The sequence below is a fragment of the Marmota flaviventris genome, chromosome 17 (genome assembly GCF_047511675.1).
Source record: "Marmota flaviventris isolate mMarFla1 chromosome 17, mMarFla1.hap1, whole genome shotgun sequence".
NCBI lineage: Eukaryota > Metazoa > Chordata > Mammalia > Rodentia > Sciuridae > Marmota > Marmota flaviventris.
Window position 1 is genome coordinate 61754038 of NC_092514.1, and position 13068 is coordinate 61767105.

Sequence of the window (13068 nt, forward strand, 5' to 3'; positions counted from 1 at the left end):
CAGGCGTGTGCCACCGTGGCCGGCCATGTATGACTATCTTTAATGCAAAAGTATTTACTGCAACAGAAACAGAATTAGATTTTATTACCTTTAGATGAATTTCCTGAATTTTCTGATCCAAAGCTTGTTGATTTGGAGCATGAACTGCCAAAAAAAGTTTATTCTTTTATATTTTTGTTTACTATTACATAAGAAATATTCACTGAATCAGTGAGCTCGAGTGAACTTTGTATGACAAAAACAGATCTTAATTTACTTATGGAGAAAATATTAAGCAGGAGCTGAAAGTAATTAAATATTATCTAAGGAGAGGCCAATTTTAAAAACCATTCCATTTTTTTTTTAAATCCAAGAGTTTAAGATAAATATATATACTCCCCTAGGATCCACATATTTACACATATATGGATCCTGGGAGTGCATTTATTTCAGGGCAGCAGTGATATTAGGAATGAACTTCATATCAGGAAGGATGAAGCCTGGGATTGGGGGTTGGGGAGAATCTTGAAACCTGCAATGATTAAAAGTACAATGATGGGAAGTTGTGTGGGACACGTGGAGTCCTCCAAGGCAGACGAGGAGGATGCTGTGATGTACAAGGTATGCAGAGGACCCCTGAGGCAAGAAATGGACATGCTTTTGTACAGTGGGAATAAAAAAAGGCTTGGATGTGTGGAAGGCTAAGGGGCAGTGCGGAACTTTCCAATGGTTTTACTTACTTCCCATCTCCGTCTATCAGGCGGCAGTAGGTCTCAATTTCCTTCTCCAGGTGGACCTTGATGTCCAGGAGCTGCTCATACTCCAGTTTCTGGCCCTCCGTCTCAGTCCTGACCTGGTGCAGCTGCTCCTCCAGGGCCCCAATCTGAGCCTGGATTTGCGCCAGCTGCGTGCAGTAGTTGCCTTCAGTCTCTGTCAAGGAGCACTCCAGGGAGCGTTTCTGAGGACATCAAAGATACAAAGCAAAGGATGAAACCACCCTGAGGACTATGTAGTACCATGTTTCTCAGCAACCAGCAGGACTGCTCCCTGGGCAAGTTTTGGAAATGTGTGGGGCTTGTCATAATCAAATGGGAGTTGGAGGCTGGGGTGGGGACAGGCCTGCTGGATGACCTGACAGGGAATAAGCAACCCTTTCCCCACTAGACTTCTGAATGACCCACTAGATATTCATGGTATTTAGGTAATACTTCCTATTAGGACCAATCTACATATGAAAATACTTTTGGGGGTAGTATAGTAAGAAATCAATATGGGGACATTTGTCTTTTTGAAGTTACATATTTATTTTTGGGTTGCCTGTTGTATTTCAATTTCACTCTGCTGTGTCCCTATCGTATTCCGAGGCCCACTGTGCTATTGTTTCCTTTTCTAATCCATCCTTGACTTTCTGTCATCCACCAAAGGATGGATACACTTGAGATGGAACAAACACCTTACTGAGTGGGTTTTCAAAGCCAGAAGTGCATTTCACAACACAGTACAGGTCATTATCTCGACACTACTCTTATGAATACTATACTTCCTCTCTTCTACTTCCATAGTCTGTAATTTGTCTTGGCATGTGATCTTTACTTCAGTGAAGGTAATTTCCCTCATTCCTTTATCATGTAGAAATATGACTGGGCAGTCATTACTTCTTTCTGATATTCATTATTATCAGAGTGTCTACCACCCCTCTTCTACTCTTTCATTTTTTTTTTCTTTTTTTCTTGTGTGGAGTGACTCCTGTTCTTATATTGCTAAAAATAAAACATTTATTAAAAGAAGATGCAAGACTCTGTCTGACATTTTCTGGGGTGATTGGGCCCAAGTTTAAAAATACTTTTCTTTTTTCCTTTTAATTGTGATGGTGGCACTAGTCTTAGAAATAATTTTGTGCATTGCTAAATATTATATATAATCAATATTATGTATTGATTTTGTTTTAGGATTGCAAAGAGGTAGATATAAAATATTCATCATGGTAGCAGACATATGCCCAATGTTGCTAACTTAGGAAACTGAGTTAGGCTGACCAGCTGGTCAGGTGGGGGGTCCCGGACTCTTCAGGAGTGTTTGGGTGGAAGCTGATCAGGATGGTACAGGGGAAATTCAGTTAACGGGTAGCAAGATTCTGGTGAAGCGAGGTAATTTCAAAGCTCAGCAGTTTAAAACCTTAATTTCCCCAAAGATGTGTCCTCATAAGGCACTCCTTTTAAGTTTGCTAATGCTCTCATAAGTCAGAGGAGACAACAACTCTACGTATGTCACAGCTTTCCACTGTAAAGGTTGGCCTGTCATGAGGAAAGTTGGCAGGATGAATTTGGGAGTCTGCATACTACAGGAAGCAATGTGAATGTCAATAGATTGAGACAGCTCCCAACTCACAATTGACTTACGTTGTCTAACTATAAGAAATTGAACTTAGATTTTTATCTTAGGTCAAAAAGCAGAGAAGTTAGGTTCTATGCCACCATTATTCTATAATTCAGTGGTGTTGGATATTAAATGGGCTTTCTGGGGAGGAATCTCTCATGACCCCAAGCCATAGTACTGTGGGTTGCACAGAATCTAACTGCTCTATAATATCATAGCTTCTTGTGTGCAGATGCTTTACATTCTGATCTAGGGGCTCAGGAATTTATTTCCCTCAATATTTCTCAAAACAGAAACTCATGAGCTACTGCAGCAGGAGCATGTTCCTCAGGGCTCTAGTTTGAGAGAAAGGGGAATGTGGAGAGGAAGGTTCTGGGAACCCAAAGTGGCAGGGAGAGGCTCAGGAACCAGCTAGCAGCAGTGGTAAGGTGGTGAGAAGTGGGACATGCTGGTTAAACTTAGGGTTAGATAGTGGTAAAAACAAGTCCCCCCTAAATATTATAAAGTAAGAGAGTACGGACATTTTTTTTAGAATGGCTAAATAAAAACTTCTCATTTTAATATTTACTTATTATCTATTTATTTTGGTGCTGGGCTACACCCAAGTCAAGACCCTTCCTATTGTTTTGAGTTCTCTTTTCCTTCTATCTCACTGAGCTCATCTCTATGGTAGCTGTTCTTGTCTTTATATTGCAACTTGGTGTCCTCAGGGAGCTGAAAACCTCTTGTGAAGATGGGGTTCATAGGCCACCCTGTGCAATAATTCTCAAAATCAAGGCTTTTGGGTGCTGCCAACTCACAATCCAGAAGTGGGCTTTAGTCCTAAATTGTCTCCATGGTAATCTCTGAAGCAATCCAGGTGTCCTAGTATGTGCTGAAGTGGTGACTGCCCAGTTCTACTAGGTGTGTGCTCTGGGATGGGACCTCTGCCCAGGAACTGTGGGAAGGATGGTTCTGAGAGTGCCCATGTGGAGTTGGGATACGAACCCTCTTTTCCTTTGCCTGGTGAAAACCACAACGTGTCTTTTAAATATGTCTTCATCTATATTAGGAAATGCTGATATGAACTAGCTATGCCCTATGTGACTGAGTGACTACAGACCTGTCACTTAATTTTCAGGTGGAGCCACAATGCTGCTACTTGCTCTGCGGGGCTGAGAAGAATTATGCTAAGGTGGGAACTATGCCACAAGTTGGTTATTTCCATGAAATGAGCTCTGAGCACGGCCCGGAGGGGAACCTCAATAAAGTCAGAGAGGAAGACAACGCACTTTTTCTCGGGGGGGGGGGGGGGGGGGGGGGGGTGCATTTTTCCTATTCTTTTCCACTCTATTAGCAGGTGGAGCTGTTGCAGGGTCGAAGGGACAGGCCACTCTTGGGGGCTTTTTGGAATCAGGTTGACCTGCGCTCGCACCTACCGTTGCCAGGAGGGACTGCAGCTCGATCTCCAGTGTTTGCAGGGTGCGCTTCATCTCTGTCAGCTCGGTCCTGGTGGAGGTGGCTGCGCCAGCGTCGTCGAAGATCTGCTGCTGCAGCGTGGCGCTCTGGAAGGCAGGGCGCGGAGGGTCACACGAAGTCCGAACTCCGACGTGGTGTGGGTGGGCGGGGGGCGCTGACCTCACCTTCTCCTGGAACCAGGCCTCGGCATCCCGGCGGTTCTGCTCAGCCAGGGCCTCGTACTCAGCTCGCATGTTGCCCAGCAGCCCCGTGAGGTCCACCCCGGGGGCGGCGTTCATCTCCACGTTCACGTTGCCTCCAGCCGCGCACTGCAGAGCCTGCATTTCCTAGAGGGGAACGCGGGTGTGCTCACATGCAGCCTGAGAAGAGTTCTGAGAGGCGTTACTTTAGATCCCCCAAATAGGAATTGGCTTATTCCACCCATGTTCGTGCCAGTCATCTATTTAATTAGTTATTTGTTCATTAAAACAACCATGACCACCACCTCCGCGCAAAGCGAAGGTTTTCATTCTTTTCCATGAGAAGGGACTACAAAGACCAGAGAGCTATTCACCACATAATAGTTGACTAAATGGTTGATGGAAATAAAGTGGGAAAAAAACAAATAAAAATCCGAGCCCTTGGAACTTTCATCTTAGGGACAGCAGTAATTATTTATTGAATGATTATTATATGCCAGGCACCGTTTTACGCACTGTCTTCATGTGTACTAATTCAAGACTTTCATCATCCCTCTAAGGTAGGTACTACTACTATTATTATTATCATTTTACAGATTAGGAAACTGAGGCACAAAGAGGTGAAATAACACGCCTGAGTCACTAGGATTTGAAAGAGGGCAGTTTGAAGATGGTACTCTGGCTCCTGAGTATCTGTTCTGAGCAGGACAGCCTCTCTGTTCCAGGATAAATCACCGGGCAGATCATTAATCTGCCTGATAAAGTCAGAGAAAGGGTTTCTGAACGGAGAAACAAACCAACGGCCTGAACTTAGTTCTTTGGGTGGCTGACCTTTTCATTTGGACTCATATCCCTGCTTCCTTAAGCCATTTTTTATGACCCTAAATCTATGACCTTCAGTGCATTGATCAAGGAAACCACTATTAATCTATTTTCATATTTTGAGTAAGATTCTGTGGTGAAGAAAAAAATTCTTGTTGCTCTAAAAATCTGAAAATTGAGTTGCTTGAAGTTCTACACTCAGTGCATTCAAAGGCACCCTTTTTCAGTAGGTGTATATTATCTTTAAGGGGCCAATGAATCCTGCTGTGAACCTTACCTTCCAGGGAATGTCTCCTGCTGGCTGCTTGGCTAAGGTTGTCATTTCTTCCCTTCCTTCCCCATGATTTTCTTTTCTTTCTTTTACCTTTATTTTCTTTAATTAGTTTTTTTTTTTTTAAATTGGTGCTGGGGATCAAACCCAATGCCTCACTCATGCTAGGCAAGTGCTCTACCACTGAGCGGTTACCCCAACCCAGGATTTTCAATTTTTTGAGGCCGCTACAGGGCATGATCTCTTGGCTGTCCTGCCCACACTCTCTGGTGGTCCAACTTTTCCCTGGCTCTTTAAAAAAAAAAGTTTTTTCTTGGGGCTGGGGTTGTGGCTCAGTGGCAGAGTGCTTGCCTAGCATGTGTGTGGCACTGGATTCGATCTTCAGCACCATATATAAATAAATAAAATAGAGGTACTGTGTCCAACTAGAACTAAAATAAATGAATAATTTTTTTTCTTTTAAAATTTTCCTTCTCTTTTCTCTTTTCCATAACGTTCCCATTTGGGACAGGTAGATTTGATGTTTTGGCTCTTTTAAACCATTAATGGAGTACCTCCTGTCAAGAGGGGTTTCTGAAAATTTGTCAACCATTTTTTTCAGAGATCTTTTCAATTATTTCTGGAACAATCTCTTTTTTGGGGGGTGGGGAGGGGATCGAAGTTGCGTGGTATTTCATGTTAAATAAGGGTTTATTATTGTGCAGTCCTCCATATTGAAGTAAATCCAGGCTCATTAAATACAAAAAGAAAAAATAGCTTGGTGCAGTGGCATATGCCTATAATCCCAGAGGCTCAGGAGGCTAAGGCAGGAGGTTCACAAGTTCAAAGCCAGCCTTAATAGCTTAGCAAGGCCCTAAGCAACTCAGCAAGACTTTCTCGAAAATAAAAAGGTCTGGAGATATGGCTCGGTGGTTAAGTGCTTCTGGGTTTAATTCCTGGTACAAGAAAAAAAAAAAAAAAAGGAAGGAAGGAAGAAAAACATCTTTTCCTAGTCAGAGAGGTCCTGTATGAGAAAACTGACCTCAAGGTAGGCTTAAGTAGATGAAATAAATAATCGAATATAAAGAAAGATTGTTATATTCATGCATAAGAAATGTGTTATTTTCAAGTGGATAGAATTGTATCAATCTGAAAAGTGGAAGGGTACAGATTAATTGTTAATATTTATAACCTCCAGGAATGGTGTTAGAACAGCAGATTAGGAGAAATGAAATCTTCCTTTATATGCTTTGGTGTGAATAAATGATTACAATGAGCATGAATCACTATTATCATTTTAACACCCCTCCCACCAAATGTTTTAAATGTACAGAATTCTGATTTGACCAGAAGCGAAGCTTCTCCTACCTCTTCGTGGTTCTTCTTGAGGTAGGTCATCTCTTCACTCAGGGACTCATACTGCAGCTCCTGGTCCGTCCTGCAAAGCGTCAGCTCGTCCAGAACCCACCTTAACCCATTGATGTCTGCCTCTACGTTTTGGTGAAGGGTGAGCTCGTTTTCATACCTTGGGGGGGCGGTGGTATTTATTTCAGTATAAGTTAGACTACTTCAAGAAATGGGAGAAGAAAACCTTAATTATTGAAATTGAAAATTAGAAGCTGAATTAGCGCTCTAAATATTATTAAAAAATATACAGAGAAAGAAGTCTCCTATCTTGCCTCCCAGTTCTGTACAGGATAACCAGCAGTTATTCAATCACACAAATTCCAATACCATATTCCAATTAGATAAAAATATATCATTTTGAAATTTTATTTTAGTTTACCCTTTTGCCTAGTTGGCAGATTGTTACTGGCTCTCTACTTTGTCCTTGGCACTATTCTAGGCAGGCAAAGTGATGCCTGGATATTTTGTTTGAAGAATGTAATAAATATATATAAATTGTGAGTATAGTTTATTGTCATGTAATGTAAATCATTTGCTTTCTTTAATCTTTTAGGTTATAGTTTATTCTACTTGGAGTGAAATCAAAAATTCTATTTGACAACTTAAATAGTTAGGAAACTTTTCCCAGAGCATGATTATTTTCTATCACTTACTTTAGCCGGAAGTCATCAGCAGCCAGTCTGGCATTATCTATCTGCAGAATGACATTAGCATTAGCAGCAGTGGAAGAGATAATCTAGAAGAAATCAAAAGGGAGACCACAGTAAGTAAGTGTGCTCTTATTAGTAATTATTTCAGGAAATAAAAATTACCCAAGTAACTTTTGCATAAAACTTCCTTCCTTATGTCATAACCAAAGCACTTAAAACTGAATTTTTAAACATTAAATGTTTTAATACTTTCTTATCTATGAATCTATTTCAAAATGAACAGAACTAAGAACATGATAGCTCTGTGGAAATTTAGGAATCAAAGTGTCTATTTTTGAGTAATGAGAGGAATTATATAGTTAAATAAGTTAAAAAAAATACAAGTACAGTCACGAAGCATTTCTTTCTTTCTTTTTTTAAACTGGGAATTGAACCCAGGAGCACTTAACTACTGACCCGCATCCCCAGTCCCTTCCTCCTTTCATATTTTTTTGAGACAGGGTCTCGCTAAGTTGCTTAGAGCCTCCCTAAATTGCTGAGGCTGGTCTCGAACTTGCAAACCTCCTGCCTCAGCCTCCGGAGTTGCTGGGATTACTGGCGAGCGCCACCGCGCCCAGGCATGAGCATTTCTTAACTACAACAAGATATTTCTTTTTGCTAGGTATTTCTTACTTTGAAATACTTTGACTAGTTCCAACTTCTGATTTCTCACCTTATTTTTCAGATCCTCGATCGTTAGGTGATATCTGCTGTAGTCATGATCAAGTCCACGGCAAGACCCAGGTCCGTATTTTTCATACCAACTCTTGATCTTTCTCTCCAGTTCAGCATTTGCCTCCTCCAGAGCCCGCACATTATCCAGGTAGGATGCCAGGCGGTCGTTGAGATTTTGCATGGTCACCTTTTCGTTCCCCGAGAGGAGTCCTCGTTCATTTCCAGCAGTATTTCCAAGGGCGCCTCCCGCATGGCCCCCAACATTGGGGATCCCCAGGGCACAGGAAAATCCACCGCTAGCCACCGAGCTGCCGCCTGCACTGCTGCCTGCCAAACCTCCGCTGGGTGGTCTGACAGACCCAGCTCCAGACTGCAAGCAAGAGCGCCTGGACCCGCCAGAAAACCGGAGCGACATGGTGGCGGGGAAACGTGGCCTCCGCTGTGGGCAACCGTCAAAGAACAGAATGTGGACCAGGCGCCCGATGGTTTCTTTGAGCTTTTATATACAGTCATGGGGGCTGTTTCCATGTGAGTTATGTCTGCCAAAAGAAAAAATGGCATCATTTAGATTAGCACGAAATTACGTATAATTGGATGATTAAAAAAAATAATTATTAATGTCTAACATCTCTGGGTGTTGCTTCAGGATATTTATCTCACCTGAAATAGGGTTTGTTCTATATTAACTTCATTATTTTAGCTTCTAATTTTGAGTGAGTCATCCTTTACTTTCATCTGGATCCTAGGAATATGCCATCATTATCTACTGCAGGGTGTGATCAAATGTTAAAAGGTAAGTAAGATCAGGAGAGGGCACCCTCAGCTGCAGTAGGGTCTCAATTACCACCAAGATGTATGAAGGATATTAACTACAGACAGATATTTCATCCCTCCCCCTCAAAGTGTGTTAATACACACACACACACACACACACACACACACACACACAACATCTATTTATTACCTTGGACAGTGACACAAACAAGGACCTGTTCCTTTATTTAACATATATGAGTACCTGCTTGGTGCTGTGTGTTAAACACAAAAACAAAAGACATGGTGCTAAGTAAGTGCAGAAAGGAAAAGGCTGCTATCGGAGTCAGAATCTGTTGTCAGGTCTAGACAGGGGCTGGATTGCATTTAGTCTTCTGTGTTCATCTAAAGAGATTGGAATGGAGACTAAGAAAAGCAGAGGATGATGTGACCAGGTTGAATTAAAAGAAGGCTTATGACAAGGTTAGAGCAATAGTCCAGGTGGGGAGGATGGAGGTAGTGGGGTTGGGGGGAAGATAGAGTTGGGAGAATATGGGCTTCCAATGACCTTGCAGAGTAAGGACAGAGGGAGATTGGGGGACTCCTTTTAGTAATTGATTTCAGATGCTGAGAACTCATAATATTAATTGAGTTAGTGATTCTGGGGTGAGGTGAAGACACCAAGTTTAGTCTTGGATCAACTGGGTTCAAGGGTTTGGTGGGATGTCCCAAAGATGACTGATAGGAAGAGAGAATGTTCCGAATAAATCCACTGATTTGGGAAAATACCTGATCAGTGGTGAGTGAGGGATTGTCATGGAGTATAGAGGGTCGAGGTCTCATTTGTGTTGACATCATATGTGGAAGTAATCTTGGTGAAGGAATAGAGACTGATGTGGGTTTGGCAATTTGAAGCGAGTTTAGAAGAAGAAAAAAGAGTGCCAGAGAAGTTTCTAATCCTGAGAAAATGGCTATGTGATCATATAGAAAGAAGAAAGTGACACCAGAGAGAGTCTGAGGGAAAAGACAGGTTAAGTGATTGGGCATCATTATGAGATCTTGTAGCAGGCAAGAATGTGAATAAGAGATTGATAAAGGTGAAGGAAGACAGGTTTCTGTATTAGTCCATTTTCTGTTGTTGTGTCAAAGTTGCTGAGGCTGGGTAGTTTAGAAAGAAAAGAGGTTTATTTAGCTCATAGTTTTGAAAGTTGAAAGTCTAGTGGGTATCCTCTAACAAGTATCCTCTTGGCTACCTCATAACATGGTGGGCAAAAGGGGAAGGGAGATAGCCACATGATGCAGGGGTAAGTGCTTGGGGTGGCTTTGCTTTCTGAGCTTCAGGCTCAGGTAGGGAAGAAAGGTATGTAGTTGTGTTATCACAAGGACAGTCAAGAGTATCTCTGGGAACAGTGTTGTCTAAGCAGCCTAAAGCTGGTCAGCTGGTGCCGTGGGCAGCATTGGGATAGCCTTTAAATGCATAGTCTAGGCAATGTTGTAGGATATTTTTAAAGTTGCAAAGAGCCTTAGACATCACTTAATTCAGCTCCTTATTTGCAGATGATAAATACTAAACAATTTATTCAGGGCCATGAGGCACATTCCCAGGTGAAAGCTGGTGATGTTCAAGGTGACCTTGAGATTCTGGCCACATGAGGAGCCTATTTTAGATATAAATAATTACCCTATCAGGCATATTAATATGAATATCTATTTTATTAATTGCCTTTCTTAGTCAACATATTATATGAATTATAAAATTTTTCTTTGAATTGTTGAAGTTGAAATATTAAAGAATCAGTGTATTAGCATATATAGAGAATCATATATCTTTGGTGTCTATTATGTAACTCATTTATTATTACTACTCTTTATTATTATCTATTGCTAATTATTTATAATTACTTATTAAATAATAACCAGACAACTAATTGGTTTAGCACATCTGAATTTTCATATGCAAATAAAGTGTTTCCAGAAGAACATTTCACAACAAAAAGAAAAGAACAATGTATTTTATACTTAAATATTGCAAAGAGAAAGAATAGATTTTAAGTGTCCTCACTATAAAAAAAAATGATGTGATGTTAATTGTTTGAGCCACTTCAAAATGTATACATATTTCAAGAAATTCTGTTGTATATTGTAAACACATACAATTTTTATTTGTCAATGTAAAATAAATAAAACAGCATAAAATAGAAAGAAAACAAGCTGTCGCTTTAAAAGGCATTCTAAATAGTCAATTCTTTACATTCGGCATCAGGACCCCTGGTAATTCCGGGCTGCGGAGTGTGTCTCTACCCTTTATTTCCACCAGGGGGCAACGTTCACCTTCAAATGAGTATTGCTGCTCAGGTGCTTGGGGTGGAACCTCCCTTGCATGCCCCCAGCTGGAAATGATTAAACCACTGACGCTCACTCAACAATGATCTTTTTCTGAGGTTCCAGAGTGCGGTGAATATAAAGATAAGATTGCTTTACATTAATAGTGTGCTTTACCACTTCCAAAGGGAATTCTTGTATATTATCTCATTTGACCCTTACAAGGAAGCTAGAAATTCAGGGGAGGGTCCCTCACCCTTTTTAAATGTGAATAAAACGAGGAAAAGAACTGTTAAAGGATAAATACCATAAAATGGGATGAATAAAGCCCAGAATGGGCCTGGTGACTCATTGTGCCGGACCTTTCAGTGCATATAATTATCCTAGAATCAGGTAGAAAAATGAAACTCAACCCCAAAATTCCTCTCCAAAAAAAAAGCATAAGCACAGTTCTTACAAAATTCTCTTCAGAATGTCAAGTTAGTAGCAAATTGAAGCTTTTGGCTACAGTTATGCTGCCTATTAAGTGACATTCATTTATTTATATAGAAATAGTTAAGGAGCATCCATTATGTGCCAAGCACTGTGTTAGTAGCAGGTGATTCAGAGGGGAAGGAAACAAATGCTTTATCAACTCTTATGGAACTTATTGTTTACTGGGGGAGATGGGCCTTAAGTAAATAATCATGAAATTAAAATTATATTAAAAATTTGGGAAGGAAAGAACATGGAACTATTGAGGGAGGACCTGATTTAGGTTGGGCCACCTTTTTGAAGAAATGACATTAAGAAAATACTAGAAAGATGAGAGAGTGATTTCCAGGCCAGAGAGTGGAGGGGCATTCTGGGAGGAAAAAATATAAATATAAACACAACATTTACACTTAGTATGAGAAGGTGTATTAGTCTGGTTTTCATGTCCGTAACAAAATACCTGAAGCTGAGTACTTTATAATGAAAGGAGGATTATGTAGTTCATAGTTCTGGAGGGTCCGAGAGTGTGGCATTGTCCTGTGCTTGGCTCTGGTGGGGACCTCATGCAGATGGCATTATGGTGGGAGTACCTGTGACCACACAGTGAGATCAGAAGCCAGAGCACAGGGAGGCACCAGACTCCCTCTTAGAACAATCCTTTGAAAGATCTAAGCAGGATCTCATCAATTCCTTCCAAAGGTAAAGCCTCCAGTGACCTAACCAACTCCTCCACCTCTCAACATGAACCCCTGGGGAACATACTCAGACCATCTCTAAACCATAGCAGGAAAGGAGAGTGTGGTACCTTCAAGAACTGAGGGGACCCTGCTGGTGATGAGCATGCAGGGGTGGGGGCGCTGAGAGCTGCCCAGGAAGAGATTTAGGGGCCAGATGAAAGATTCTGAATTGGGTCCTGTGTGTAAAGGGAGATCGTTGAGAGGTTTAAGCAGAGGAGTGATTTTAGAAAGGCCATTCTGGCTGCAGTGTGGAGAATGGATGGGGCGGGGGGCGGGAGAGTAGCTGTGGGAAACCATTAGGGAAGCCAGCTCAGTAATTTAGGTAAGGTGTTAAAGTGACCCCAGTCAGGGAAGTGGTAGTGAAATTAGAACTGGGTGGAATTGGGATGATTTTGGAGGAAGTCTCTCGCTAGCACCTGGTAATGACTGGTGTGGTAAGGATGTGGGGATTAGGGAGAGAATCCAGGGTGTCTCCTGGAGCGGGCAAAGTAATGGTCTACCAAAGAAGATCACACCCTAATCTTCAGAACCGTGAAATTTATTACCTCACCTGGCAAAAGGGACTTTGCAGAGGTGATTAAGTTAAGGATTAGACATAAAGATTCTATAGAGATTTTTTTTTAATTTTTTATTGTTGGTTGTTCAAAACATTACAAATTTCTTGACATATCATATTCCACACTTTGATTCAAGTGGGTTATGAACTCCCACCTTCACCCCATACACAGATTGCAGAATCACATCAGTTACACATCCATTGATTTACATATTGCCATACTAGTGTCTGTTGTGCTCCGCTGCCTTTCCCATCCTCCACCATCCCCCCTCCCCTCCTCTCCCCTCCCCTCCTCTCTCTCTACCCCCTCCACTGTATAACCCTGAGGGTCTCCTTCCATTTCCATGCAATTTCCCTTCTCTCTCCCTTTCCCTCCCACCTCTCATCCCAG

At 41.5% G+C, this 13068-nt stretch overlaps 1 protein-coding gene across 7 annotated transcripts in view; it reads right to left on the minus strand.

Moving 5' to 3' along the window:
• The window catches only part of LOC114082409 (keratin, type I cytoskeletal 28), a 42842-nt gene that overhangs the window by 14902 nt on the left and 14872 nt on the right, over nucleotides 1–13068 (minus strand). For 2 of the 7 annotated variants that reach the window (XM_071604022.1, XM_071604024.1), the window contains exons 2-8: nucleotides 7834–8374; nucleotides 7125–7207; nucleotides 6433–6589; nucleotides 3978–4139; nucleotides 3774–3899; nucleotides 720–937; nucleotides 89–144 (exon numbers count right to left, since the gene is read on the minus strand). In XM_071604022.1, the coding sequence (XP_071460123.1) occupies nucleotides 89–144; nucleotides 720–937; nucleotides 3774–3899; nucleotides 3978–4139; nucleotides 6433–6589; nucleotides 7125–7207; nucleotides 7834–8250 (1219 nt within the window). In that variant the 5' untranslated portion in view covers nucleotides 8251–8374. Of the gene's footprint in view, nucleotides 1–88; nucleotides 145–719; nucleotides 938–3773; nucleotides 3900–3977; nucleotides 4140–6432; nucleotides 6632–7124; nucleotides 7208–7833; nucleotides 8375–8495; nucleotides 8602–13068 lie in introns of all 7 variants that reach the window. The other 5 variants (XM_071604019.1, XM_071604023.1, XM_071604020.1 and 2 more) reach the window with 4 other exon arrangements.